General features: G+C 36.5%; 1 protein-coding gene across 3 annotated transcripts in view; it reads left to right on the top strand.

Moving 5' to 3' along the window:
* LOC131693311 (uncharacterized) overlaps positions 1-27726 on the top strand; it is a 903090-nt gene that overhangs the window by 858377 nt on the left and 16987 nt on the right. For all 3 annotated transcript variants that reach the window (XM_058981027.1, XM_058981026.1, XM_058981028.1), the window contains 2 exons: positions 26958-27165; positions 27294-27685. In XM_058981027.1, the coding sequence (XP_058837010.1) occupies positions 26958-27165; positions 27294-27685 (600 nt within the window). The remainder of the gene's footprint in view (positions 1-26957; positions 27166-27293; positions 27686-27726) is intronic.

Genomic DNA, 27726 nt, shown 5'->3' with positions numbered 1-27726 from the left:
GGTTCATATTCTTCGTCGGCAAACAGAACTTCTGTGCTTACTATCGAGACATCACTCGGTATAAGCCAGTTGTTTAGTGTTCACGCAAGACGTGTGACTTTTTGGATTTTAGTGTCTAACTAGTGCTAATTTGGGTACTAGCTTAGATACATCGTCTAACTAGACACCCAGTTGGTGCTAGTTACTGACGAGGAGAATCCGAAACACTAAAACAAAAACCGTACTTTATGTAAGGTATGTGTCCTTATGCACAAAAAATTTGGTATCCTCCAAAATTTTCCCATTTGGGAAATTGCATAATCTCAGGCGTTTGGGTCTTCAAACCATAAGACAGTTTCGGTTCATATTCTTCGTCGGCAAACAGAACTTCTGTGCTTACTATCGAGACATCACTCGGTATAAGCCAGTTGTTTAGTGTTCACGCAAGACGTGTGACTTTTTGGATTTTAGTGTCTAACTAGTGCTAATTTGGGTACTAGCTTAGATACATCGTCTAACTAGACACCCAGTTGGTGCTAGTTACTGACGAGGAGAATCCGAAACACTAAAACAAAAACCGTACTTTATGTAAGGTATGTGTCCTTATGCACAAAAAATTTGGTATCCTCCAAAATTTTCCCATTTGGGAAATTCCATAATCTCAGGCGTTTGGGTCTTCAAACCATAAGACAGTTTCGGTTCATATTTTTCGTCGGCAAACAGAACTTCTGTGCTTACTATCGAGACATCATTCGGTATAAGCCAGTTGTTTAGTGTTCACGCAAGACGTGTGACTTTTTGGATTTTAGTGTCTAACTAGTGCTAATTTGGGTACTAGCTTAGATACATCGTCTAACTAGACACCCAGTTGGTGCTAGTTACTGACGAGGAGAATCCGAAACACTAAAACAAAAACCGTACTTTATGTAAGGTATGTGTCCTTATGCACAAAAAAATTTGGTATCCTCCAAAATTTTCCCATTTGGGAAATTGCATAATCTCAGGCGTTTGGGTCTTCAAACCATAAGACAGTTTCGGTTCATATTCTTCGTCGGCAAACAGAACTTCTGTGCTTACTATCGAGACATCACTCGGTATAAGCCAGTTGTTTAGTGTTCACGCAAGACGTGTGACTTTTTGGATTTTAGTGTCTAACTAGTGCTAATTTGGGTACTAGCTTAGATACATCGTCTAACTAGACACCCAGTTGGTGCTAGTTACTGACGAGGAGAATCCGAAACACTAAAACAAAAACCGTACTTTATGTAAGGTATGTGTCCTTATGCACAAAAAATTTGGTATCCTCCAAAATTTTCCCATTTGGGAAATTGCATAATCTCAGGCGTTTGGGTCTTCAAACCATAAGACAGTTTCGGTTCATATTCTTCGTCGGCAAACAGAACTTCTGTGCTTACTATCGAGACATCACTCGGTATAAGCCAGTTGTTTAGTGTTCACGCAAGACGTGTGACTTTTTGGATTTTAGTGTCTAACTAGTGCTAATTTGGGTACTAGCTTAGATACATCGTCTAACTAGACACCCAGTTGGTGCTAGTTACTGACGAGGAGAATCCGAAACACTAAAACAAAAACCGTACTTTATGTAAGGTATGTGTCCTTATGCACAAAAAATTTGGTATCCTCCAAAATTTTCCCATTTGGGAAATTGCATAATCTCAGGCGTTTGGGTCTTCAAACCATAAGACAGTTTCGGTTCATATTCTTCGTCGGCAAACAGAACTTCTGTGCTTACTATCGAGACATCACTCGGTATAAGCCAGTTGTTTAGTGTTCACGCAAGACGTGTGACTTTTTGGATTTTAGTGTCTAACTAGTGCTAATTTGGGTACTAGCTTAGATACATCGTCTAACTAGACACCCAGTTGGTGCTAGTTACTGACGAGGAGAATCCGAAACACTAAAACAAAAACCGTACTTTATGTAAGGTATGTGTCCTTATGCACAAAAAATTTGGTATCCTCCAAAATTTTCCCATTTGGGAAATTGCACATATATTTTATTTTGAAAATTTTAATTCCATCGTGTTCCTCAGACATTAAAAAACACTTATGATGTCAATATAATTTGAGCTTATCTTGAGATATATCGTTTTAAAGCGAAAAACCCCTATTTCTCATATAAAATCGCAAGCGCACCACGAAATCCAACTTTAGTATATACTGAGTTTGCACATAATTTATCGTAAAGTACACGAAAAAAGACGAAAAACTATGTTTTTGTTTTACCTCTAGGAGATCATGGTCGGTTTTTATTACCATTTGCAGATTTTCTCGATATTTGTCGCTAAAAATCGAATTTTATATAGTAAAATACGAGTTTTTTCCTTCAAAACGGTGGATCTGGTGATTGGCTCAAATCATATTGAGATTAGAAATGTTTTTATGTAAAAATGTCTGAGGAACACAATGAAAAATTAAATTTTCAAAAAATTTAAATTTATGTATTGCGACAAAAATTTACTTTTAATTTTTACCTGTTTAATTTTTACGAAAAGGTTCCCGGTACATAATTTAATAAATTACAATTACCTATAAAACTAGCATAATTGGCAGCACTGCAGCTAAAAACTGACTCCTTGAACAACGTCCTTCTAAATCCATCTTGCGTTTTGATTTTAGAGTAAATAGTACCGGAGATATAAACAAAAGAATATCAAGGCAGGCTGTCAAAACGGGGGGTGCTCCCATGAACCGAGGGGAGGTTGAATTGACACAAAAATATGGATTTTTAGATATTGGCCTTAGATGAATAATTGCTCCACAACTGGTTCAGATCTGTGAAGGTCGATTTCAAGTTTCCTTTATTTTTTGATCACTCCGCGCGGAATGACCCATATACAATTTCATATGACACAAACATTGCATACTTTAATCCTCAGGAAGGCATGGGATTCGCTTCATTCTGTTGTTTCTGGCTTATTGGGTAACTCGTCAAAGATTTGTTGCCTGTGTTCAATAAAATCTTATGTTGCAAGCATATCTTTTAAAATATATTCCCTGTGTTCGCATTTAATTTGTTTTTACGAAAAATCGTGGGGTGAACATGGTGAGCACTCTGAGCTACAAATGAAAGTCATAATAAAACTCCTGCTCCGCCATATGCTGCCAGTGTCCAAATAAGTCAAGTTTCAAACCGACACTTCATCGGCACAACCTTGCTGCCCCATCAAACCGCCAATTCCAATCCTAAGTCAGGCGATGTCCGTCTATTATCAAAATGTTCGAGGAATGAGAACAAAAACTCAGAATTTCTTGCTGGCTTTCTCCTCTTGCGAGTATGATGTTATTGCTCTCACAGAAACCTGGCTGCGCGTTGGCATACATAACTCAGAACTTTCAATGAACTACACAATTTATCGTTGCGATCGTAACTTTTCCTACTACGAAAGTCGGTTACCACAGGATCATGAATTGGTCACGTCCGGAAGCACTTACCTTTAATCCTATCAGCCTATGTCCATACCTTCAGTCTTCGTTCGAAAAAAACATATTCATATACACTATAAGTCTCAGGCTAAACTGGACGGGTACTTTAGTAGTCCCTTCTAGATCTGTGCCGTACACACCAAATCGTTGTTCGCGCATACATTCAAACTCCCACACGAATATGCAAGCGGTTATACAAACGAATTTATACACGCGACGCACACATCCTCGCAATCAAACTCGTTAACATACAATCACTCGAGCTCTGTGCGATAATACAAACCCTGGTTACAAACGTGAACAAGTTTCATGGAAGCTAGCACATGCGACATACAAACGCGTTCTAGACACGGTAACATACAAACGTACAAACTCGCTTAAGTAAAGTTGTGGCCAGTTGACTAACTTATACGACGAATCGTAATTTTTTTTTAATTTTTGTGTTATTTTTTTACATATTAGACTATACAAATCGAACGAAATAAAATTTTGCAATTCGTGCTCGGGAAAACATAGCGTTTACCGAATAATTAAAAAAAAACTATTGAAATCGTACCAATACTTTTATGAAAAATCTTATTCGGCAGCTACTTTTGAAAAACGCATTTAAATATAAATTACGGTGTATAACATGAATTTAGAACATTACGACTTAATTTGCTATACCAAGACCGTAGAGTTCTCCTTTCTGATCATGCAGATATTCTTGGTTGTCCACAATAGAAGAAAAAAATCGATTTTTTTTAAAACCGCGAGAGTGGAGGACTGTTTTAAGCAGTGTTTTACTGGGTAACATTTCCCGTTTCCTCTGCAATTGTAGTGAGTTATTCTGACTGGGAGACCTTCCGAGAACCAACATCTACAGCTCCAAAGAGCAAATTTAAAGTAGGAACGATCATCCAAAATCATGAATTTGCCATTCGCGAAGTGTTAACGGTAAAGTGTACGGCAGCAAAGTGGTATTTTTCGAGTAACTTCGCTGCATATGTTGGTGCTCGCTTAAATTTGTGTTAAAATAATTTGTTTTTCTTCAAAATACTATGGACAGTTCAGCTTGTTGTGTCAAATTTTCGTGCTAATTTGCGTGTTATCTAACCTATCTTTTTCCTTTTGCAGCACAATTTTCCTGCTCCTGGCAATTATTTTTGGGGGCGGCATTTTTTTTATTTTCCGGCCTTTTGCCATCACGATAATCCTTTGAAACATTGAAAATAGTAGCACACTAGTTTAGCTTGTCTTGGAACACATGAAGAATTTTTTTTACCAAATCATCCAAACAGGTTAGAGACACATGTACGTAAATCAAGCTTGTACGACGTTTTGTCTGTAAACAACTGCTCAATCTGAAGTTAACAATGCAGTAGGAGTATGGCTAAGTGTTAGAAGTGCGTTAGTTGACATTACTGTGCTTGTTAAAGTAGTAGAATAGGCGCCAAAATTTAATACGAAAACATTCTGAACAGCTATGATGGAAGAGATATGTGTATTAAACCGTAGCTGACGGTCAAGAGTGATACTCCGAATCGGAGATTGTACTCGTGCTGAACTACTGAATATTTACTCTCATTCCACTCTAGTCATAGATCCTTTCAACGGTTATTTTCAATGCACAGCTGGCTACCATAGTTGTTATAACTCAATACATTTTCAGTTCATCTGCGTACATGACTAATCGACGAATATTCACCACAAAGGTCGTTAACAAAAGGCACAAAAAGAAAAGGTCCGAGATGACTCCCTTGAGGAACTGTCGATGTATTGTGTAAAGTTAGTTAGTTGTACCTTAGTTTCCGACCAATAAATGGCCGTACATTATTTTCAGAAATATTATGTATATTTATGATAATAACAGCTTTGTGAAACATGTTAATCTGCAAACACGATTTAAGAAAAAGTTGATCTTTGCTAATATTACTTTATGTAAATTGTAAATGACAATACAAGATCTACAGTTAATGTTGTTTCTATGAATGAAAGACAATGAAGCTTGAAAGACAGACGATAAACATTTGGAAAGCATTAGAAAAATGAAGCTAGTAGAAATTCCCGATTTTACCTCTACCTCTAAATCTACCCCATTTATCATCCATAGTTTAGTCTGGTTCATTACTTTTTTGATTATCTCAAATACGTTCCATGACATTGTAGTTATTTATCAATTGGAAATTGTGGCAACACTTTTTCCCACAGCGCTTCTAATCAACCCGCAATCAAAAACTGATTGTACGTGTATCGAACGGTGCCCGGGTGCCAGTCCTAACCCGAGTCCAGTCTGGTTCGAGTTCTTGAGCCGATAAGTCGCATTGTATACATATAGATTCGCCACGATTGGCAAGAGTCGATTTCATCGGAAGGTGCGATATCACTTTTCACATACATAACGAACGCGTCGAGGTCAAACCCGGCGATCCTTGGCCACGGTCACTAGTGTTGTACAGCAAGCAGGCGCGCGCGGTGGTTCACTCAAGTGTGAATATCGGCAGAGGGTTGCAATCGATACCTTCTGAACTACGTGTGTTTTGTGTTAGTGTTTTCTGCTGCGGATTACTAGTGGACTTTTCGGCAGTGTTCAATTTCCCAACATCATATCGGTAGGGGGTATTTGGAAATATAATCGCTGTGATTACCGATAGAAACGCCACCTCAAAGCTTTGTGGCTTTCCGCGCTATCAAGTTATATCGTCCAGACAGACGAAGGCGAGAAACCACACAATTAGGCGGCGCGATGAACATGTGCCTGACTGGTCCGCCTAGGTGTGATGCAGAAACGATAGATGCGAATGGTTGACGATAAGTGCAAAACAACTGACGGAAGTGTGATGATTTATTACTTGGTCATTTCGATTAATTGGATGCACTAATGTGGCGTTGGAACGGTTTCGATTGAGTAGTTTGGTGCATTGATCTTATGCCGGTAGTGTGAAACCTTTCACGTAGTTAAGGTTTGCCTCTTTGGCGAATTCTTTTGCTTTCCGTCTAATATCCGGCTTCAATTGATTCACTAAAATGCAATCAGTTCTAATATCAACAACACAGTTATCATCATCAACTACCACGCTCAGCTGGAATGGTAATCCCTGAACATGTGTAACGACACCTATCGTTATCAACTGTCATAAACCCTGTCTAGGCTCACACACTAAAACAAGCCTTCCGATGAATTTGCTGGCTCCCGAAGTAATCCATTTTCAGCTCCCTCGCTGTTCCACCTACCATTACCTACTCACCAATCACACTGCCTGTTATCATTTATTTTGGCATTGTTTTCGCCTCATTGATTAATCACGAATCGAAGTCACGAGTACAGGACCCATATATGCTGTTTCATCCCGTTCGTTCAATGAGATGTGAATCAAGCATACTGATTGCCGCATCATTTAGAAAATTGCCTGTAGACTTCCGCCGTCTGTTAGAGCGATCTTAAATTCAAGATAGGACTGTTAATATAAAATTACTTCGTAAAACGGCAAGCTTTAGTACTATTTACATTCTTTTGCGAAATTTATATTTAGACAAATTGCGCCGTCAAGTCATACATAGCGTACATGAGTCATGACAGTTGAATAGGTAGAGCAAGGATACTTTCACTATGAACTATCAATACTTTCCGGTCTGGGTTCAAACGTATGATGAATGGCTTACGGGAGCAGATCTTACCTTCTGTACCGCAAGAGCAGGGAAAATAATGGATCAAATTTTAACCCGTTTTTTTGTCAACGTTTTTCATTTCATGATTTTTTGAAGCAACGGTAAAGAAATTTCGACAGTAAAACTACGCGGTTATACGAATACAGTGCGTAAGAGGCGATTCGGGTGTAGAGAGGGAAATAGCTTGGACCTACTTTACCAACTTTAATACTAGGAGAACTTACCAGGCCCATGCGGCATGAAAAGTCAAATTGGTCGGTGTTAAGTCAGACCGGACTAAGTCGCAAAACGTCAAAAAATGAAATAATGACAGCACTGGATAAAGAATTTCGTCAGCTACATTCGACTTTTGTAAGATGTGAAATATGTAATAACAGACAAGAATTATGGTAAAAAATTAATTTCCAATCATAATGTAAAGGATGCTGCGGTTCAAACTTTAAACTCGTTTTTCTCGAAATCAATATTTTGTCACTTGGTCCGGTCTGACTTAATACCGACCAATTATAACATGCAACAAGTTTCGACAGGAAGCAGACGTCCCGTTGGGATTGGTCACTCAATCTGTTTCCCCATTATCACCTAGCGCACCTCTGACAACTGCTTGAAGAGCAAAAGATAAGACATCAAGTGACAATTCTTCGGTATTCATTGTATTATTGGGAACAGACATTGTAATTCGACTGCGAAAAATCACATATCGAAGAATGGGTATTGTGCTACTAGAAAAAAAATCGCATCCTGACCAAAGACAAGTTCCAGAAAAACAAACACCCTCACATGACCATTCCGACCGATATCGCCATCGATCATTGCTCAGGCGGAACCTGACAGGTTTGCAGCAGAATGATGAATGGCTGTTGTGGGCTGTTTTACGGATAAAAGATAAAGTGATCCTACGACAGTTGATTGTAGAAGGATGTTGTTGAACGTTCGTCACTTCATTACGATTAGAAATTCATTCAGTAAATGCAATTCCGAGCTTCTACTGCACATTCACATGGCGCACAGCAATCTCTAAAAGAAAAACACTGGCCCTTTCTAGCTTTCGCTTCGCTTTTCGTACATAAGTCTCTTCAAGTGGATGCGGAGACTTTTTCGAAGTTGACGACCTCTTCCAGGTTCTCTGCCAAGAATCATTTTAGCCGATCTCTTTTTCGGCATTTGTGCTACATGTTCAGCCAACTGTAGTCTGACTTGTTTTATCAACCATCCCATCTCATTATTTTATACACTTGGTACAGCTCGTGGCGTGGTACATGCATTTGTACCATTCCCATTTTTCTGCTGTGCCGCCAAGCATTTCCAAAAACACCGAGTACTTAATATTCAGGCTCCTGAAACTTCCATGTATCATGGCCGTGCAGTGCAGCGGGAAGATTCATCCTCCTTTTGAAAATGCACAAATGCCTCTTCCACTGATCTGCGATCAACGCCAATAATGTTGATTTTATTCGCGAAGTCAATAAGCATTGTGTAGCATCTTTAAGCGCTGTGTTTAACAATAATTTGAAAATGCATTGCCCTGTTCCAATCTATTTAACCAATCGACATTTTGACGCTTGATATCGATCCACCCGGCGTCATGCGTATCAGCTTAATCAATTTTGTCGGAAAGTCATACTTAAGCATTATCTACCACCAGAGGTGCGAAGTCTCAAATTTAAATGTCTATTTCCGCATGAATTTACCGCAACCAATATTCAACTATAATACCTGCCTCATTAATTTACATCCAAGCTGACTAATATTTCAGACAGAATCGAATGCGTTCAGGTCACAGGCAATATTAATTCATTTATTAACCAAAGCAATAATCTGCTGTATGTGGGCAGATCGAAGGCAGAAGTTGATATCATTCACATTTTCGAGCATAAATGAGCTGCGAAATCTATGTCTGATGCATTTTTGCTCGATAATCTCACTCAAAGCCAGCAAAGAAAAAAAATAGTTTCCAGCTGCAGTTTAATTTAAACTAAATATAATTGAACGAATGCGCTGCACCAAACAAATTGGTGATGAAGCCTAAATTGAAATTTGTTACTCTTTCAAGCTCACCGAAAGATGTCAATATTTTGGAGTTGCTGCAGTTCGATTTCATTCATTGAATCGTGCACTACCTTGAAATCTACATCAAAAGTCCTTAAGTTGTATTTCCAAATTGTATACAGGATTTGTCGACGGGTAAACATCAGCTTCGTCGTTGATCGTCCTTCTCGACAGTCGCTTTGGTACTTGCCGAAAACGGATTAAGTAAATGGGTACAGAGCATCGTTCCCAAGTAACCATAAGCATTAAGCCACTGCACAATATTGGCTATACATTAGCACTAATGTTGCACTCTGAAACTCCATTATAGCATTAACAATTCAATAAAGCTCAATATTAGCATAATTAATGCATACATCCACAGCCGAAATATAACATTATCGCTTGCTCTGTATACGTGTATAAAGCTGATATAAGGCAGTACATGCTTTAAGGATCTTTAAAGCATGTATGCTTTACATGTGCATTTAGGGCCACTATATAGCAAATATAAAGCCGATATAATGCTGTTATAATGCTGTGGGTTTATTCGTTATGCAACTTCTCTTGAAGATTATATTTGGCATATTTCACTTCATTCGAGCATATGCAATCTATCCTAGACAGCAAAAGCTGCACACTTGCCGTGAGGGACGAGGCAAAGTATCTCTGTTTGAGACTTTCTAAAGTTAATTTTCATAAAACATTATTCATATCGTGTGAGAACGAAATCCCGATAAAGATATCAATTACAATGCATTAAAAGGGAGTCAATTACTGTTCCCAACAGAATTTTTATATTTTTCCTTTTTGTTCATCATACCGAAAAGGAAACATAAAAAATCGCTGTAAAATCATATTGCGGAAAATGGCAGCCTATTCAAGCTTTCTAATAGCATGACATTTGTGCACTGGTGCTATATAATAGCATTAGTACTGCGCAAACGAGCTGTCAATTTCTGCACAGTAATAGCACTATATTTCACCTTTTCTGGAATAATAATGACATCATATCAGGGTATATGGCTTAGCGGCTCTTTAAGACTGCTTTATATGTAGATCTAATGCAGATATTAGGCTACATTATAATGCTTATTGGTTGCTTGGATTACACCTCGATTGTTATTACACTCGGGTTTGTAGCCAAATATCCAATTCAGATCACACTGATCACGCAGTTGATTGCTTCGAACAGACGCTCACTCGCAACTTTTACAAGTTTTGCCGGGATTTCGTCCTTCCCGACAGCTTTGATGTTTTTTGAGCTCTCGATTTGAACCTTGTCTGGTGTAGATGGATAGACAGTAGACCACCCAAAAAATACGAATTTTTGAAAACTCAATCGGCCCTCCCCTGAGTCGATCCCTAGTCCCATCAAATTTGCGCCAAGTCAAATAACTAGCTACCGAACCAACATGTTCGAAGTTTGTATGAAATTTTTCAACAATTTACATGGAAACATCAAAAATAGTTATGGGATTTGCGTTTCGACTTCGTTTCATCAGAATCCGATAGTAACTTAGTGACAAGACTAAGCTAGTGCCGGATTGACGCTATCTCAAAAAACGAAAACAAGATTTGTGTTGTTGAGCAAATCGCTAGTCCTGCGTGATGTCCCGTAAAAAAGTAGTTCAATTCTAAGCTGATGAGAACTAGTGAGATCGAAACATTTGGCTTGGCGTAGCAAGCCAATGCATACTGCACTATGCTATATTTCTCTTTAGTAAAGAAAAATGTAGGTAAAACTATTTTTATCCACCAGGGAGAAAATTGTTTTAAACTACCTTAGCGTTTTAAGAAAACCTATAACTAAATTAGTTATGGATTTTAACTTTGTCGAAGACTGCAAATCAATCCAACTTTCTTAGGAGAAGTTATTAAGCACATGGTGGTAATTCAGTAGTCGATTCCCATGAATTTTATTTTTTGCGAAATGATTGTTGGGTTTAACTGAACAGTATGTTTGGAATTATTTTAGAGCATAATATGAGTCATCTTTTGACTACAAAATTTTAGTTTTACATTTCACCGCATAGAGGGAGCCAGCACTAACTTTTGAAGGAAGAGAGACAAAATATTCACAAGAATTACTGGAAAAGGCTTGTTTTACAACTTTGTAGAAGACACCTTGGGGGTGGGCGTAGCGTATTGGTAAATCGATTGCCTTGTACGCAGCGCACCTGGGTTCGAGTCCCGACCCCGCACATAGGGTTAGACATTTTTCAAAAAAAAGTTTTTTCTAAGCCGAAGAGGTGAATGACCTTAAGGTTAAAACCTCTATAATCGAAATAAATAAATAAAAAAAGACGACTGATTTCTATCTCTTCGTTGAGAAATTCGTGTTTGCGCCTTCTATGTAGTGAAATGTAGAACTATAATTTTCTACTTAAAAGATTAGGCATAGCATGTTCTCAAATTCTTTAAAATGTACTATTCAGCTAAACTCAATCATTATTTTGCGAAAAAGTAAAGTTTGTAGGAATCGACTTCCGATTCTCCACCATGTGCTGTTAGGCCCCATATAAAACTAACGTAAAGTTGTAGTAAAGATTGCTGAAAACATGTAAGTTGTATCTGACATACTTTTCACTTTACAACAAATATAAAATTACGGGGTTTAGGGTGTTTCCTTATTATTATTATTGTTACTATTTATTAGGGTTTTAATCTCAAAAGTAATTCGCCTTTTTTAAAATAATATACAATCATTCAAAGAAACACAAAATTACAATACATTAAAAAAATAATATTCCCTCTTTCTCGGTGGGGAGTTATGTTCAGGTTTTCCCGCTGCTGCTTGTTGTACCTTCTACCTTCACTCTCGCTCGTGTTTGAGTCCATGTCATTGTCGCTAGAGCAGCTTTGGTTTTCGCTGTTAAATGTTTACTTGTTTTAGCTCATGGCTTACCGTAGTTTGCTGTTTGATTACAGAACTGGCATGTGGGCGTTTGTCGAGGGTATGTGATGATCTGCCCTCGAAAGTCAAGTAAGAAGGTATAGTTAGGTTCAGCCACATTCGCACCAACCCACAGAGGCACGACTTAGAACAAAAGGTGGACTAAAGTCCAAACTTTTCCGTATCGGTTCATATAGGACGTTTTTATGTAATTTTGGTACGCTGAATTCGTTTTCGATATTAAAAAATTTCAAAAATGAACATTTATTATTCATTTTTTTTCTAAATCGTTCTTAAAATTTGTGTATATTAATTTTCGTGTGCTAAATCGTTTATGATATTAACATTTGCAAAAAAAATTTCATTATACATTAGGGTGGCCCAAAAATAATTATTTTGTTGTGAAGGTTCAAAATTTTTTTAAAGACATTTTTGTGCGCTGAATTCCTATGTTGGTTATAGAAAATAGAAATTAACTTTACTACTTATTGGAGTGGCTCAAAAGTAAATATTTTGTCTTTTATAAAGATTTCTTTCAATTATTATTTTGGAATTTATTTTCCGTATTGAAACGAATTGATTGACATCTCATTATGGGGCTTTAGAAATGACTATTTTATTTTTAAGGATCAAATAAGATGTGATCGACTAATTTTGGAACGTTTAATTCATTAGTGGGTTACTTGGTATGAAAACTACATTTTTTTTCATTTTCAAAACAAACATTTTGAGCGTCTTAGTGGAATATTGATTTACATTCACTAATCAACAAGATGGTTAACGATTTTGTTTTCGCAGGCGTGTTTTAAGTTGCTTTGATTGCTTATTTCATACCTTAAATTAAAATAAATCCAAAATCCTTTTTTCGCGTGTATGGTTCATTTAAAAATGGTCTTATTTTATTTGGATAATATCGCATATCCTTAAGCTATATCAGTGCTATGCAAACTCGGAAAAAATAGTCTCACCAAACGACTAGAACTCAGCTGTGTTCACCCAATTTTACAGTTATTGCGTAAGTTAGCAAAAATAGTTCATGAAACATATTATGACACATTTCAGATGGATGAAAATATTTACTGAATTTTAAACATTCTTAATTCCTTTACCACTTAAAAACCATACTTCCTACTCGGCTCCTTACTCTTGATCACTAATAAAACCCTTGTAGATGATGCTCTAAATGCTATTTGAAAGTTGTGCATAAATTAGTGTCATTATTCTAGTCATAAAGTGAATATTTAAATTAAATATCAGTAATAACCATGTCTCCATTCACAGTTTTTTCAAATTTTGACTGCTTATCGCAAGTTTCCGCAAAACTAGCATAGGCTCATTTTAAAGAGAAAATGAAAAGCTTTCGAATGAGCATAGTGTGATCGCAAGCATTCACGGGCGTCGTTGTTGTTATCGCTTTAAAAGTTCGAATTCAATAAAAAATCATGACAAACAGTTATCTAAACACTAACTAAACCAACTAGTGACTTATTTTAGGCGATTTTATGATGTAATTTTATCACACGGATATTTTGGTGAAGTAATGCAATTCATAAAATCAACCGTTTCTTTGAATAACGAGAATAACCTATGTAGTTCCTATGGTCAAATAATGCAAAAAACACTTGAGTTATGCCCTTCAAAAAGCTGTCAAAATTCATTTTGCATTCAAATCACCTAAAATCTCGCGAAAATGTCTCTAATGGCTCAGCTGATACGAGAAAAATACTAGTGAGGATATCGCATAACCTTCATATATGGACTTAAGTCCGGGCTCGTCCCACTGTGCACCCTGCCAAAGCTTTCTGCCTCGGCTAAGAAATTAAACGTTATTGGTATTAAATTCCTCGTATGATGTAGTTGTATGCGTGACACGTCTGTAAGCGTAAGTACAATTTTCATTTTGATCGACTGTTGTACCTCGCGTACTGTAGGTCTAGGACGAGTATGCGTGAAGTCAATCGCAATTGTGTTCTCCCGCAATGGGCGCAATTTATTTTGTAATTCACTCATTTTACTCGCAGTTGGGGGCGACGGGATTTTGCAGTTTAGTTTATTCGTACACGCTGCAGCGGTTTTTTTGTTACTGCTCACGCGCTTTTTGACTTCTTATCTGTGAGAAATATGAAAACAGAATAACATATTTGTGTAAAAATAAATCATCAAATTACACAATTCAAAGCCAAATACCAAAAAAATACGAACCCTAGGAAATGCATCGTTAAATATGGCGATCATATTGAATAAACCAAAATATTTGTAGGTGCTTTTGTTATGGAAGAATTGACCAACTGTTTATTTGGCTTTGAATTGAGTAATTTCATGTTTTTACTAAATTATTTTTCACCGAAGGATCTATTATTGAACATGCAAAATAATGCGCGTTTTTATTTGGGATTTTTTATGCTAAAAACGCTATACTTTCCAATTGAAATGTTGCATCCCACTAAGTCCCTCAAAATACTGTAAAAAAGTTTGCAATCTTATCAAATCACTTTACTGTTAGTGGTGCTTATCACCAGCTGCACCAAGGTATAGTTGTGGAGGAGAACAATGCTCGTTTGACTTATCCTCCACAGCGAGAGTAGCTGGTGCTTTTGTATTCTTGGCACTTAGTCGGGTAAGTGAAATACTACACCATATTAAACCGACAACATCGTTCTCAAACGTGAAAAATTTACAGCTTTATTTTAACGTAGTTATAAAAAGCAAAAATTTATTTTCTTTCGTGTGCTCTTTGAGTTACCAAAAATAAACAGATGTGGGTGTTGTTATTGCTATATTGGAGGCGATAGCATTTTTTGAACAAGTATCAAAATGGAGCTTGGTCCTGTTTGGCTTAACACAGGCCATTTGTCAAAAAAAACTGGTTTGCGTGGAAGAGGAAAACGGACTGGTGAGCTTCGGGGCGTGATGTGGAGCATGTCATCCAACACTTTTTATGTAAATTTAATGTGAACAAAATTATATAATATTTGAAACATTACGAACTTTGCTCTTCGTTGATTCCAGATTGTTGAGTATCACGTTACTATGAATAGTCCAACTCATACTGCTTGTGAGAATTTCGTTTTTGATCGATCACATTCTATCTCTGAACTTTTTCACTCTTGATTCATAATAGTGTGCCTTATGCAGGCTGCTATCAACAATCTAGTAGGTAACCGTCAAGGTCGGGTCTTCGACCATCTTTACTGACACTTGTAATGAGGTTGTTAACATGGTACTTGCTTAACCCTCCGGAAGTCACGCAAATGGCTCACTGAATGAGCAGCCGCAGCTGCTCTAAGACGATTTCGTTAGATTTTCAGAGCAGCGTGCACTCAGTGCGACTACCGGAAGATTAATGTAGTATCACCGACTCAGAAAGAGATGGATGACATAAAATATTGTTGTACCTTAAATTACTTATACAACAGTTTTTGGGCCATCCTCCAACGCCGCATATATCACGATTGGGGGAGCTCTGACATATTGGGAGGGTTTTTGTTCTTGAGCACAACCTGCAAGAAATCAAACGAAAAATAATCGTGTTGCTTCAATAGAGACATTTTACGTGTGGTTAAATTTTCTGTTTGACGGCTCCGTTTGCAATGTTGTCATTTTTCAAGCCTTAGGCACAGATAGCCTGCCAAACCAGATATCTCTTAGCAAACTTTGAAAGTTTCATACGCTTGAAAGTGTCGGTCACTTTCCGCTTTTCCGCTACCGTATACAACTCCTGCCCAGGAAGTTGTTTTAAGCCGGACTTGGCGCAGGTTTCGTCGTCCATTACCCCGCAATCGAACCTATGTCAGAATAGTCGTGTGCAGTTTTCGGCATCGTGTTTGGCCATCTTGGTTTGTATATCGTCGAGATTTGGATTCGAATTGTCGCAATCTGTGAGCTAAATTTGGATGTGTTCGTTTCTGCTGCTTGGAGTCCATTTTGATAACTGAAGAGCAAATGTCAAAATTCAAATAGAGGCTTTTACTTTTGGTAGTAAGTAAAAGTCGAAACTTTGATATCGTTTCATATTGTTTGAAAAAAAAACACCACAATTGTATTTGTTGGTCCAAATAGATACACTTTAATGGCGTACTTGTAGACGTCATTACTACTTCTCTTGTCAATGCTGTAATCAGTATCTTTCAACTCGTATAATGTATGCCATTATTGGATCGGAACAATGGATCTAAACCGGAAAGTTATCTAGAAGAGGGATGAAAATTTTGACATACCAAATGACAGCAGAGAAGTCATCTGATTCGCATATGCCATCGGTAATAATCAGAATGACATTGAAATGTTTTCAAGTCTATCAAGTATTACAGTAAACAAGATCCGTGCATGCTTTAGTGTTATTCCAGTGTTCAACGCGTTTCTCTTTTGTTTACCACCAACTATGCAGTTAAACCACTAAAACCATAAGGGTGAAATGCTGGATGAAAAGTGTTTCCCTCTTAACGCAATTTCTTAGAATTATTTTTGCTCACGATTTTACGAGTTAGTTGAAAATGTTTAACGATAACGTCTTTAACGATAGCGGCATTGAAAAAGACCATGGACATGGCTTAATGACTACTCCGATACCACACATTTTTGAATTTGAACATTTTCAAAACACTATCTATTCATTCCTTATAATCGTCAACTCAAATTCTTCAGAAATCAAATCGATCATGTTTCATATCGTTTCCAAAAATCAAATGCGATAAGAGGGTTTTCTAAAACCTAGTTAGAACAGAAGGCCCTGTTTCCATTCACAGTTTTATTTTCGAATGTTTAACATCAAATCACTCGCATAACGCCTTGTTCCGATAAAAGTACAACGACCTACCCCTCAAAAATCATACACCAACTTCGTCAGTTGTCTATCGCCGTCAACCACGCATTATCCGGACAGCATTGTGCAATTCCAGTCGTAGTTACCCCCTATTCAGATAATAAATACGTTCTCAAATTCCACAGTGCCATTTTCACGCGTAACAATATGAGAATAGTTTCGAAAACTACCGGTGACCACCAATTAGTGATATGATCCTATCAATCAACGAACTTGTATCGCGAAAACGCCGTAGGAGTTTCGGAAAAAGAAGTGTCGACCAAACAGATAAAACAATGCAATCCGAAGTGCCACTTGAGTTCCCCGGCAGCAGCAGCAGCAGCAGCCGAAGTCGGATGCGCCGGTTGATGAGAAACAGACAGCAGATCTATCAAATCAGTGCCAGCAGTCAGCTAGTGTGCAACCGGCGGGAGAAACTTCGCCTACGAGGTCGAGTGCTCGGTGCTTACGGCACGTACGGTGTGACCACCAGTGCCTCGTTGACCTCTGCGGCCTACCGAACCGTGCCGGAGTGGTACGGTAGTCTGGATGCGCTCAACGGTTCCTGCCAGCTGATGCGAATTGTGGTAAAGTTGGAGTGTTGTTATACTTTGGTAATAAGTGGTGGTTTTTTGTAGGGGATAAAATCATTTCATGTCGGAACTGATTAAAGAGAGTCAACGTGAGTCATTTTTGGGGAAACATTCAATTATTTCCGTTTATTGCGATTCCTGTGGTATTATCACCAGTAAATAGGGTAAGGTGGGGTAAATCCGACCTAGTAAATGGTTTTGGTTGTAAAATGCTCGTTTTACATCGAATCAAGTCGTTTTATATACCAAATTAAAGGTGAAACTCCTGGGCAACTTTCTATATATAGCATTTTATTCGGATCTTGGAAATATTTTGAGATACAAGCGTTTTCCGAAAATGTTCATTTTTGCTGTATTCAAAAATGGTGGGGTAAACCCGACCTTCTATGTTTTTGGTTGATTTAGTGCAGATATTATCCAAATTTTATGATTTTTCAATGATAAATCAATGAATGTTGTGTTATCGAATTGTAACATGAAGAAAATGGAGTTCAATGTCAATCTTGGAATGCTAAAATCACGAACAATAGCACGTAATGATATTTCCATTTGCATCGCAGCAATTGCTTGACGAATACTATAATCGTCACGTTTTTGTGTCTTTCGTTTGTAATTATGAACCATTTTTCATAATAATAATAATAAAAAATGACAATAAAAATATATTACAATTTGATAAATAAACATTTTCTTAGCAAAAAAGCGGTCGGCTTTACCCCACTATTTAGAGGTCGGATTTGCCCCACCACGTCATTTTTCATTACGACGCAATTAAAAAAGTTATGGAAAAGGTTGAACCAATTTCATCTTCGCACTTTGTAGGACTTTAATCAAAGAATTTGAATCCACTTACATTTTTTATGCAATCACTTTAACAATCAGAAATAATGCACAAAAGTCAAATCAAAAGTTTTAAAAACACACTTTTTGTCGTTTGAACATCTCAATGTAGATTAATAAAATGCTGTCATGCCACCATTATGATTATTTTCGATGCTCTACACGACACCATTGATATTAGTTCGCGTAGTGCTTCTGATTTTCGGTAACAGAGGGGGGTCGGGTTTACCCAACGGTCGGATTTGCCCCACCTTACCCTACTATTTTATATTTATTCCAATCTGTAAATCATCTCGCAATCAATCGAGCCTTATCAGTAGGCTATCGGTATCGGTACAGGAAACGATTATTGCGTTTTGACAAGAGAGAATAATGGCAAGAGAGCGAGAAACTGTATAATCCGGAAGAAAACACACCCAATTCATATTCAAAACGTCTTATCTACAATGAGAGACTCTCTTTGTTCACATTCTCGTTTGAATTTTACGGAATCACTATAGGACATTTCACTTATTTTACAGCACAGGTCGAACGACGGTGGTTTTGACTAGCATATTATACAAAAGAGTTGAGGGATAGGGGAAGATGGAGTAAAACGCACCCCCTAAGGGAAGATGATCATAACTCAACTATAGAACATCTATTGGGAGAATTTAATTAATTATATCGTTTTGCTAAAATTTTCCTCTGTAATCAGAATCATAACGCTTTGCAATATATTCAAAAACATGAAGATAATTCAATTTTTCAAAATCATTAAAAATTACCTTTTGAAAAATAAGCGGGGCAAACGCACCGCAACAACGGGGCATAATGCTCGGCGAACAAGCAAGTAGTGTTGTTTTCTGACGGGATTTAACAAAAGTGTGCTATTAAATAGCCAAAGGGTATGCAATTAGTAGGTTTTCAGAATGATTTTTCTGTTTTCGATTAAAAAACCAGCAAAATCAAAGAAGAGGGCATTTTGGCCCCGATGGATATAAATATAGCTAAGATATAAATTTAGCAAAAAGTGAATTATGTGGTAGATTTTTCATATATAGAGCAACAGAATAATGAGCTACGGTATAAATAGAACTGGAATGCACTGATATAATAGTAAAACAGCATTTATAAAAGCTGAAAATTCTTGTTGCGCGAGCCACAATAATTAGATGAGAAGAGTACGTTATTGTTTTATGTTTATTTCTCGAGCTGCTATTGATGTACGGTTATCAAACTTTGACAGTGTATGTTTATTATGACGGGCTTCCGACTGGTGTTACCCTTTTCTAGAAATTTTCAGCAGTTTTCGATATAAGCAGAGGGTGCATTTTGCCCCGGGGGTGCGTTTTACCCCATCTTCCCCTAAGTGTTAAGGCGACCGAATTATAAACAGAAGAGAAACTAAACAATGAGAGTCTCTCATTGAAGATATGTCTTTTTGAAAAAAGGCTCAAGAATTATTTTATAAAAAAAACGATTCACGCGACGCCGTATAGAACCCATTTATGGAATTAAGGGGGTCTCCGCAAAGAAAATGTTTTTTTCAGGATTCATTTTAAACATGAACACAACAAAGAAACAAATTATTTTTGCGTATTTCTGAGCATAGATGCACTCAACAAACAAGTTTTTTGGATGTCAAAATAAATAAAAATGGCGGATTGGCAAACAATCTCGCGCATCGGTTAGCCGCGAACAAATCAAACTACGTGCAGCCCGTAAATTTTACCTGAAACAAAAAAAAATTGATACTGATACTTATTCGAAGGGCTTTTCTACACAGAATATACTATTATGATAATTGAATGTTGAAATTTTAAATATTTTATTCAAATGCTCTAATTTACGACCTTTCTTCAGCAATAAGTGCGTTAATAATATTGTAAAAAAGGATTTTTATACGTTTTTGGTTAAGTCTGTACACAATTAAATAGCTTTGATTGTATTTTTTGTAATAATGCACGGAATTATGAAAAAGTTCGTTTTAATAAAATAGGCTTTAAAGTTTTTAGAAGCAAAAAATCAAATCAATGAAAACTTACAAGCATTTAATATTTATCAGCTATAGTCTGAAACTATGCAAAAATATTCTCTGGTAATAATTCTAACGATTGAATCGAAAAATCGGTTTTTTAAACTGACTGATGAGGAGACCCCCTTAACAGCTATTTTTCAACGCTCATTAAACAATATATAATATATTTCAACCTGATCTTCATATTCAATTAGAGTATGCTATAACAGCTATAAAAGGGACCTTCTGGATTCGGCGGAAAATCAAGCAATATTTGAGAATTTGTTACGGAAAATGAAAATACCTTCGAACTTCTGCTTTTATTCGTTATTTATCGATAATTAGCAAATGATTTTTTTTCGAAAATTCCAAATGGCGGCTTCAAAATAGTGGATCTCGTCGGTCCCTGCGCGCGAAGCATCATCCTACTTCGCCAAGTGCAAGGCCTCTCGTAGTTAACCGAAATGAGAAATTGATATAATTTATTAAAATAAATAAAATTTCCTATGACTTATACCTAATTTCAATAAATTTAGATGAGAAAATCCAAGTGTATAGACGTTAAATAAAAAAGTGAATTTTTTTACTGTAATATCCTTTTAGCGAATTTTATTTGGAAATTTGGGTAAAGCGAATTCATCAAAACTTGTTTACGTGTTCATGTAAGGGAGTTTTTACTCATAAAATGGCAGATTTTTTAGTGAAAATAGCAATTTTCATTTGAAAAGAGTAAAAAAAACTCCTTAATTGAAAAGTTATCTCGAAAACTCAATGTATGGGTTCGGCATTTTTACATTGAATGTGTATGCAAAGTTTGAAATAAATCGGTTAACCCATTCATGCACATGTTATTTGTGGACAACAACGTTTTTGAAGGGGTTATGTATGTTGAGATGGGAATGTTGGGAAAAAGGGAAAAGTTTGAATTTTTATAAAGGTATGTAGCCATATTTTTATGAAATACTTGTTATACGTTTAGCGTAGTACAATGTCCAATTTGCAATATCCACTTGTGAAAATAAAAAAAATATTAATAATTGTCGAAGCTATAGCAATTTCCGCAAAACGCGTTTTTTTCAAAGAGGTTTGCCGTGACTACGATTCCAGTCCAACAGCTCAACAGAAACCATCAAACCAAAAAAAATCATGTCCTTGAACGATCGATTAAAAAAAAAATTTCTTCATTTTGGAAACGAGGACGATTTTTCCAAAAAAAATTACTATTTTCACCTGAAATTTTTTTTTAAAAAATTCATAACAATAATATGCAAATTTTGACGAAAAAATGGAATCGTTCAAGGCCAAGGCAGTTAAATTACGAACAAGTCAAAAAAAAAAGTTTTGAGATCTGTTGAAAACTTTTCCGGCAGTCATAGTCACCGCAAAGACGCGTTTGGGAAAGATGATTTTGAGATAATCGTGTTTAAAGTTTCAAGTATAAGCAGCACCTCCATAAGGGAGCAAGATGAAAAACGCTATAACTTTGCGTCCTCCTGCTCCGATCTCTATAAAAATTTGAGGTAACATTCTTAAGAACGAGCTTTACGATAGAAGAATGAAAAAAAACATCGATTTTTTGGCCGACCTCAACATATACAGGGTGTTTGGTTCATGGTTAAGAATCTCTCGGGGGATGATAGACTATCATACTTGGAGAAAAAAATTGTTCTACACATACCCTCAAATCTCAACCGTTACAGAGTTATTGAACTTTTTGTGTAAAAAACTTATTTGTCTTAAAATACCTCTAACTTTAAAAGTATACATTGTATTTTAAATGTTTTAGTTCCATTCTAAAGGTGAGAAAATTTCGCATTGAGTGACGCCCTCACATATTTCAGCTAATGAGTTTAAGTAGCCTTTTCAAAGTAATTTATTGAAAATTAAACAATTTTAAACGATTTTTCGTTCATTTCTTGAAAATCCTAATAGTTAACCTCATCATTTTAATAATTCAGATTGTTAGTCTTGATGAGCTGCTCAATTCGTTCTTTGACATGATACACTTACCTTTTCTTATTTTTATGATTTTGGGTTATTCAACTTGGATATTTTTATCTCATTTTCACTAGTACCAGCTCTAATTGAAAAATTATGGCACTTATTGTACTTTTTATCTTTTTAGTCGAAAGCCAGGAAAATTTTACAGTGAAAAATGTAGTAATACCTTTCAGTTAAGTGAATTTAGTATTCTTCGGATTCCAACGAATTTTTAACAGTGTGGCGACGGCCTTCGACTTCAACCGGACGCGGAATGCTATAAAAGCGAAAATGTTGTCAATTTTAAAATGTAATTAGTTTAAGCAACCACCATTGGGGCCAAGGGGCTTGTTGGTGAAGGTAATAAACATAAACATAAAAGTAAATTAGTTTAAAGTTAGTGCTATTATTAGCATTTTCGTTAATTTTCTTAAAATAGTAAATAATAAACATCACCATCATTATCATGGAAATAATGCATCTCAGCAAGTTCTACAGTTCTTTCTTTGAATCCATTCAATTATCTCTTTTGGTTCCGACGCAAAATCGTTTTTATCACATCGTTTCTTATTCAAAAATAACGATTTCGAACACACTACATTTGTGGTGAGCTCATGCTGTATTAACTATTAAATAGCAGCAAAATGATAAGTGACATAGACAAAGTGTCAAATAGAAAGTTATAGAGAACATTAAGTACCATCAAATGAACAATAGTAACGATAAATTTTGTTGATTAATAATTAGAATAATTAAAAAACTCTCCAAAAAACACAAATGTTGAGTTATTTCGTTAGTAAAAAATCATTTAGTACACTTAACTAAAAGATATTTGTACATACACTGATAGGAAATTTTCTCAGCTTTCCAATGAAATCTTGTAAATAACGATATAAAGAATATTTTTTAGATTAGAGTCTTTTAAGCACTTGCAAGTCGGTTACAGGAAAAGTATAGTAATGAAATTACAAAGAAATGAGAAGAGATAGAAATATGACGTCCAAGAACAAATTATGAATCGTCCTAAAACCCAACTTTTGGATAATGGATATTGCTATAATCATACCTTATTATTTCGAGAAAATTAGCAAAAACCTCCTCAAAAACACTAACTTTTAACTACTTTACAGCTAAAAGCTAATTACTTAAAAGATATGAGAACACCATTCAATAGGAAATTTTCTCACCTTTCGAATGGAACTGAAACATTTAAAATACAATGTATACTTTTAAAGTAAGAGGTATTTTAAGACAAATAAGTTTTTTTACACAAAAAGTTCAATAACTCTGTAACGGTTGAGATTTGATGGTATGTGTAGAACAATTTTTTTCTCCAAATATGGCAGTCTATCACCCCCCGAGAGATTCTTAACCATGAACCAAACACCCTGTATAACCCCTTAAGTAGCTATAACTTTTGGTTTAGGTAAGAATCCCTCCCAGAAATAAGTACATTACCTTTCATTTGAGCAATAAAAATTACAAATAGTAGCTCTGAAGTAATTACAATTGCATTCCGATGGAGCAGTGTTGCCAGGGACAGTTAACGTTGACGACGAAAAATGGAATTTTGATACTTGTTCGTTATTTTGCAATATTATTGAAAACTGATAAAACCTATCAATTTAGACCGTCTTCAACTACATTTTCCACGTAAATGGACTATTGCAAAAATTCTAGGAAAATGGTATTAAGCTTTGGAAGGTAAAACTTGCGCAGCTTCTAGCACTGCGATGGAAGCACATATCTTTATGGAAAAAAGTTTTTCGTGTTTCTCGACCCCACCATTTTCAAGGAAAAATAGTTGGGCGTGAAAGGGTTGAGTAGTTTTTGAATGGCAGTTAATACCGTAAATCGTGTTTTTACATCATAATGAATTTTCGAAAAGAAAAAAAATCATTTTCAAAATTATCGATTAATAACAAATAAAGAATCAAAAACAGATGTTCAAATGTCTTTTAACTTTTCCACAAAAAAATTCTCAAATATTGCTTTGATTTTCCGCCGAATCCAGGAAAAGGTCCCCAAAGGAGAAGGTCCCGCTAATTTCCAAAAGAATTCGCGAAAAGTGAAAAATAGCCGAAATGTCTAACGACTGCAGAATGCCGTTCACCACCTAAAATAATTACAAATAAAACATAATAACCCCTCCCCAAGGTGGAGGGGTTTGACGGTATTGCAAACATCATCAGGCATATTGCGTGCATCAGTGCTAAAGAACAACTGCTTTAAGATGGTTATTGCATTACGCCTCGATAGTGGTGCATCGAGGAGACCAAGAGGGTTTATGCGCCTTTTTTTATTTTCTATGTTTCTTCATACTCTGCACCTGCGCATACCAACGCTCAACCACTGGTCGACTGGCGGGTCGACGTACATTGACTTTTGCTGTGTGCCGTGTTTGCAAATATTATTCCACAATTTGATGGCGGTATTCGTGGACGGGGCACACAGTGGGAGCCATTGTGTGTCCATTTATCGGTCGAATTCATCATCGTGCATATACTAATTAAATTAATTTAATAATTGAACCAATTTAATAAATACATAAGTAGAAAGTATTTGTTAGATTCATTTGATCATCTCAAAATCTACATGTAAGAAAATAAAAACGAAGTAATCCATCTAGCAGTGTGATGAGACCTTATATCACTAAACTTATGTTGTTATTTGTATGGAGACGTTCTCAATGTTATCGCCTAGGTGAAATAATCAAAACATTTGAGTGGGACGGTTTCTGCTACCGGTTGGCTCTGTTGACCTTTGGCGTGAGATTTGTTTGGGAAACGATGGACTTAACCATTGTGGGACGCCTACACTAACTCTAATAACTCAGCTGAACTTTGGAAGTTAGAAAACTGAAATCCCTCATTTTGGCAATTAATCGCTTGTACTATGATATATTTCTCCTTAGCGGAGACAAATTTAGGTAAAAACTAATTTTTCTCCACTAAGCAGAAAATTGTTCAAGAGGAATTCCACGAAGGTCCGTCCGAAAATCTCTAAAATCGTGACCGACCATCTTAGATTCCGATAAAACTTTACAGGTTCAACCGGCATGGAAGACTAAACATTTTCAATAAGATTGTTTTGACTCAAGCGTATTTTTTTAAAAGGACGTAAACGTTTCTACGCGCAATAATTTCAAATTTTTTTTATTCGATTGCACTATTTTATACAGTAAAGCTATCTGAGAACGAGTTACAGGTAATGAATACCACTGCACGAAAAAAATATACGCTGAAAAAAAATGTTGTGTCATTTTTCACAAAAACAAAAATTTATGATAAAAATTTAAATTACAAAAAAACATTTTTTCTAATTTTTTATATTTTGTCAACAAAAATTTAAAGAGAAAGGAAACATTTTGAATGTTGATGGAGAAATTATCAGCAAAATAGTTTTTCTAACAATAACTTTATACATGTTTTTAAATTTCATACTAATTGAAATACAGTACTGTAATTTTCATTACAGAATCTAATTCTAAATATCATTTTAAATCAAAATGCATTTAACAAATATCTTGCAAAATGCGATAGTTTTCGAGATATTTGGAATTTTGTTCCAACAAGAACAATTAATTCATGTAATTAAGTCCTTTTTAAAAGTTATTCGCGCTATTCGCGTGACCCACTAGAGTTCAAGACCGAATCAATATAAAAACACTTCAAACTTATTTCAAAGCAAGAATGCAAAATATTTGCAATAGCTAAATACAAGCAAGATACATGATATGCGTTCCCCAAGTGAATAAATGTTTTGTTTAAATATTGCCGGTAGCTACCGGCGGATACTCCTGATAAGGAAAATTAACGAGTGACAAAATCACAGCTCGTATCACATCCGCTACTGGATGCAAAAAACGCCTGCAAACAGGTACGTACCTGAAAATAAAACAAGGAAACACATAGTTTTGCTCGTATCTCCACGCCCACCGTCAATTATAATTTATATCAACATTGAGCCACTACATTCCTTAGATAAGCAATCATAGGTATCAAACGGCACTGATGCAATTATAGGGAAGCTTCTAAAAGAGCGTCTGGGCGTGGATCAGATAAAAGAGACTTCATTTGGATTCCTAGCTACCGATAGTAGGTGTCTACAGGTTAAAAGCATTATCTTAAAACAGTTTTAGAGAACGCATATTTTATATACATGACTGTAACGATGAATTGATACAGATAATGTCTTTTGCAAAGTTATTAGGTATGTTGTAAATTTACACATTAATCCTCAATAATACCATTATCATTTGGTGCTAATCCAAGGGTTGTTATATACGATTAGAGAAAAAGGCAACTAATCATAAGACCGCGTGCTTCCATAGGCTCAAAGAGCCTAATGTAATCACCGCTTCAAATAGCGTTCAAAACTGATAAAACTCCAATCAATCCATCAAACTGACACACAACCGCCCGTCGTCAGCCCTATCATTTTCCTTTTGTTATGAACGGGTCTATATTTACAATTGCGCTGCCCACTCGTAAATGGGCATATTTATCAGCAAGATTCGCCACACAAGCAAGTGGTACTCGATTTTCTAACAAGAATATGCCAAAATTGATTTCCCATCAGCAGCGTGTGCCGTCTCCTTCCAATTCAAAAGCTATAATATCCTTTGCCCCATCAATCAATCGTCCCACGATGGACGTAGCTAAAATTAGACGCTTACTATCTCCCAGCTCCATCTTGCCAGTGGTAAACTTAACCGTTTCCTTTCTTTCCACTCATTCAATTCCAGCCCCTGCAGCTGAGAGCCGTCTCCAGTCCTTCGCTGACGGAACCAACGCTACCAGCCGCAACGACAGCCACAGTGGCAGGCTCGACAGATGTAAACGGTAGCAGCAGCCGTAATTATGTCACGAAAATAGAGTCTCGCGTTGGAAACACACTGCATCCACAGCAACATAAGAGCTCACTGGCCAAGGCAGACCAGCATCCACAGCAAGGTAGGTGTTTTGGAAGCAACTTTATTAGCGAAATAAAAAGTTCATAACATATTAAAGTCCGGTGCATTTGATCCAATGCTAAATGTAGTCATAACTTGTTCACTTGAATGATTTTTTATTTATTTCAGCTTCCGAAAGCGTGCTGCAAAAATTCAGAAAAACCTTCTCACAGTTCAAGCCAACGAAAACCGGGGGTTCAGTCCCGTCAGCAGCAATTCACCACACTCAAACGACAGTCGGATTAAATATCAGTAACAACAATAGCATAGCACAATCTAATTCCCATCAACTCGGACCAGCGATGAGCGTGGACAGTTCAACGAGCCATGACAAGTCTCAAGTTCCTGTCCAACAGCAGCAGCTTCATCATCATCGGTTCGGTCCTCTAATATGGCGATCCAGTAAGGAACGCCGGAAAACCAAATCTCACCGAAGGGACAAATGTAACAGTGGAGATTCCGGTATCCAGGTAGAGCTGGAAACCGATGAGCAGTTGTTGCCCGATGGAATTGAGGGCACGGTAAGTTTGTTCACTATATTTTTAAATACACATGTGTGATA

Source organism: Topomyia yanbarensis, chromosome 3 (genome assembly GCF_030247195.1).
Source record: "Topomyia yanbarensis strain Yona2022 chromosome 3, ASM3024719v1, whole genome shotgun sequence".
NCBI lineage: Eukaryota > Metazoa > Arthropoda > Insecta > Diptera > Culicidae > Topomyia > Topomyia yanbarensis.
The sequence above is the reverse complement of the archived record's forward strand: the minus strand, read 5'-3'. Positions and strand labels throughout refer to the sequence as shown.